At 37.9% G+C, this 3,468-nt stretch overlaps 1 protein-coding gene across 1 annotated transcript; it reads left to right on the top strand.

The window, feature by feature from the left end:
• The first annotated feature begins 268 nt into the window (after window positions 1-268).
• On the top strand, window positions 269-3,199 carry LOC306891729 (mannose-binding protein A-like). Its single transcript, XM_079452223.1, has 4 exons — window positions 269-441; window positions 1,867-2,101; window positions 2,178-2,264; window positions 2,342-3,199. Exons 2-4 carry the CDS (start codon window positions 1,900-1,902, stop codon window positions 2,812-2,814), a joined length of 762 nt encoding a protein of 253 aa, XP_079308349.1. The 5' UTR covers window positions 269-441; window positions 1,867-1,899; the 3' UTR covers window positions 2,815-3,199.
• Window positions 3,200-3,468: the final 269 nt, after the last annotated feature.

Raw genomic sequence — 3,468 nt, 5'->3', positions numbered from 1 at the left:
TCAGTACATTGTGATAAATTCATTTATTGGCGTAAAAGTCAGATATACAGAAGGACAGTTTGTGGACACAGAAGTGAATCTCTTGACATTTACAAACTGTGATTCAGGTCAGAGAACATAACGCTGTGGTACTATATGCTATAAGCTTTGTACTTAATAAAAAACTGCATAAGATACTCATACGTAATTTAACCATCTGCTTTGTATCATTCAGTGTTTCTCGTCTCATTCTTGTGGTGCCATGCACACAGTTGCTCTGCTTATCTTCAGACATGTGCATGTTGTGCAAGCAGCACATCTTAAAAGTAAAGTCGGTTTGTTTAGATCATCATTTCACCACAAGCCTCTCACACTTAAAGCTAGAAGACTCTTTCCTTTTCCATTTTGTGTTTTTATGCATCTGACACTGGCGATCATCTGAGCTCAGCTCCATTAAACCAGGTATGTTTAGAAAGTTATTTCCAGCTGACAATAATGAAACGGTACCAAACAACACAAACATAAAACAACATAAAACCTGAAATATTTTAAAGTGAATGTTTGTTTATTCATTTGATCGATATTTCATTCACATCACATAATTAACAGTTATTATAGTCTGTCATGTAAGAAACTACCATCTTTGAATACTGAATGCTTTATAATGTGTTTTACTGAAAGAAATGTAAATTATATTAGACATTTAAATTATAATATAATTGCATAATATAGCTGTTGACAGTAAATATCTGATCCGTGCAATTTTGTCAAAAGAGTATGCCAAGCTTTTAAATGGTTCACCGAATATCTGTATCTTCTGACTGTCTACCTTACTATGAGACAATATGTTTTCAAATCAGACTAATGTCCAGCATTGCAGCATCAAACTGTTTCTCTGTTCCAGAAAAAATAACATTTATAATCTATAAGTGTCACGTTCAGGTTCTGTTTATTGTTCATATAGTCAATCATTAGTTTCACCTGTGTCTGGTTTAGTTCTCCTGTATATTTGAATCTCATCATTCCCGGAGGACCGCGGCCCTCTTGTAGTCTTTAGGGACTAATCTTGCATACACTACACTATTATAATATAAATATTATGAAGGTTTAGGCTGCACTAGTCAGATCAACCGCAACCAGGAACACTTCCAATAACAACTGATGCATTTGTTGCTTCAAAGAGTGCAGAACAGTCCTCTACTCTCAGCCAGTCTCATTGTTCCAAGGGTACCAGAGCGGGCAGGACGCAGTCCATACCCAGACCTGACAAAATCTGTGATGATTGAGCTGGACAAAGGACGTGACAACTACAACATTTTAGCCGCTATTAGATTATTAATGATAATCTATTTTGCCTTGTTGTGCAGCACTGTCGAGCTTGTGCAGAGGCTGCAGCTTTTGCCAGAGGAGAACTGGGATCCGCTGGTTAGGCCTGGTTTCCCTCTGAGGGTTTGTTTGCCTGGCTGCTAGAATTTTATAGTTTTATTTCATTAACACTGCATAGAGGAATTTATAGCAATATAACAATGAACATTGTAAAAAGCGCTATATAAATAAAGCTGACTTGACTTCACTTGACAATTATTGAGTTGTGTTACAATAAAGTGTTAAATTAGTGAAATTATACAGTGATAATCTTGAGTGAGAGCTTTCATTTGATATATTTAAAATCGGTTTGACATTGTGTGTGATATAAATATGAAATTGTGGGTGGTGAAAAGACAAATTCAGACCCTTTTATGTAACATAAATGCTAAATCTCACATTGGGACTGGTAAGAAAGCTTTCAAAAATGCCAAAAAAATGTTTTGTGCTCTAACCAGTTTGTGGTTGTGTTTAGGAAGATCAATGCAAAATAATCTACCCAGAAGCATTGTTTGTTTTCAGGTTCTTGAAAGGTTTTCCACTGTACACTAGCAGATGACGGCGCTGTACCTCGGTGTTCTTCTGTTGCTTCAGTGTGGACTGTTGCATGCAGCTGAACCTCAGAGTTCACAGAACCTGAACTGTCCTGCTCTTGCTGGAGTACCAGGAACACCTGGACACAATGGTGTACCCGGAAGAGACGGTAGAGATGGAAAAGACGGGGCCATTGGGCCTAAAGGAGAGAAGGGAGAGCCAGGTTTGTGTGAGAGTTTAAGTGTGTTTTTCAGAGGGAGAGATAAAGATTCAGGCATTTGCTTGCTTTACTGTGACAGGAATGGATGTGCAAGGACCGCCAGGTAAAGCAGGACCACCTGGACCCCAAGGAGTACGAGGTCACGATGGTTTAATTGGTTTGCCAGGTATCAAACATCATAAATTGTGGTCCAGAATATCAGCCTATAAATCAATAAAGCATCCTGATAAAATGTATTTTCAGGTCATCCTGGAAGTGACACAATGTCCCTCAAATCTGAGATCCAGCAGCTAACTGCCAAAATGACCATGATGGAGAAGGCTTCAGGATTTAATACTTTTAGAAGGGTTGGGCAGAAATATTACATTTATGATGGCCTATTGGACAGTTTTGGACAGGGGATTAAGTTCTGCAATGCAGCTGGTGGAACGATCGTTTTGCCAAAAGATGATGCTGAAATCCAAGGTTTGTTAAGATTATCTGTTGCCAGTGGTTTGAGTGGTAAGAAGGTGTTCATTGGAGTCACAGACAGAAAAAGAGAAGGGCAGTTTATGGACCTTGATGGACAGCTCTTGACTTTTACCAAGTGGGGTTCAGGTCAGCCTGATGACTATAAAGGTGGACAAGACTGTGGTGCCCTCGTGGTGGATTATGGGGAATGGGATGATGTTGGTTGTAATGATTCACATCATGTCATATGTGAAATAAAAATCTGATAGAACGTGTCACAATCTTCTGCACTATTGACATGTGTATGTGTGGGACAGATGCACATCCAACCACCAGGGGGAGCTCTCTCCAAAATACTAAAACCTTACTATTCACTCAACATTTTATATATTTGTCTCATGTATACTGTATGTGGCCATGCTTTCCATTGTCATGGTATTGCCAGTTCACCTGTGTACCAAGCATTATATCATTATTCATTGCATGTCTTATGTGATGACAATAGTTTGGCTGTTCTTTTGGTTTATCCTTTAGAATCATATATGTCTTGTTTGCTTGGTTGAACTGATCATTTGGATTGTAGACCTTCCCTGGTATTTTGACCGTCCCTTTCTGGACTGTTGTTTAATAAACTTCTGCATATGGTTTTTCAACCTGCCTACATGTCCAGTCCTTTACGCATAAATGATCAAATGTTGGATTATTTCCAAAAAGGGAGAAATGTTTCTTCATTGTTAGATATTGATATTCATATAGTGTTTACGGTTGATTAAAACAGACACTTCATGCCTGAGGTATTTGTTCACATATTTATACTTTTCTCTTTAATTCATAAACTTATAATTTATTAAACCTGGCTCAGACCAGAAGACAGTTTCGAGATTTGTCTCAAAAATTAATTAAATAACATTTATTTTCTA

This window comes from Barbatula barbatula, assembly GCF_947034865.1.
Source record: "Barbatula barbatula genome assembly, chromosome: 3".
NCBI classification, from domain to species: domain Eukaryota; kingdom Metazoa; phylum Chordata; class Actinopteri; order Cypriniformes; family Nemacheilidae; genus Barbatula; species Barbatula barbatula.
The sequence above is the reverse complement of the archived record's forward strand: the minus strand, read 5'-3'. Positions and strand labels throughout refer to the sequence as shown.

Excerpts from the sequence above, each read along its gene's own strand:
- LOC306891729 (XM_079452223.1), top strand. The coding sequence starts at position 1,900 with ATGACGGCGCTGTACCTCGGTGTTCTTCTGTTGCTTCAGTGTGGACTG. Across the intron at positions 2,102-2,177 it reads AGGAGAGAAGGGAGAGCCAG|GAATGGATGTGCAAGGACCG; the intron begins GTTTGTGTGAGA and ends TTACTGTGACAG. Across the intron at positions 2,265-2,341 it reads TGGTTTAATTGGTTTGCCAG|GTCATCCTGGAAGTGACACA; the intron begins GTATCAAACATC and ends ATGTATTTTCAG.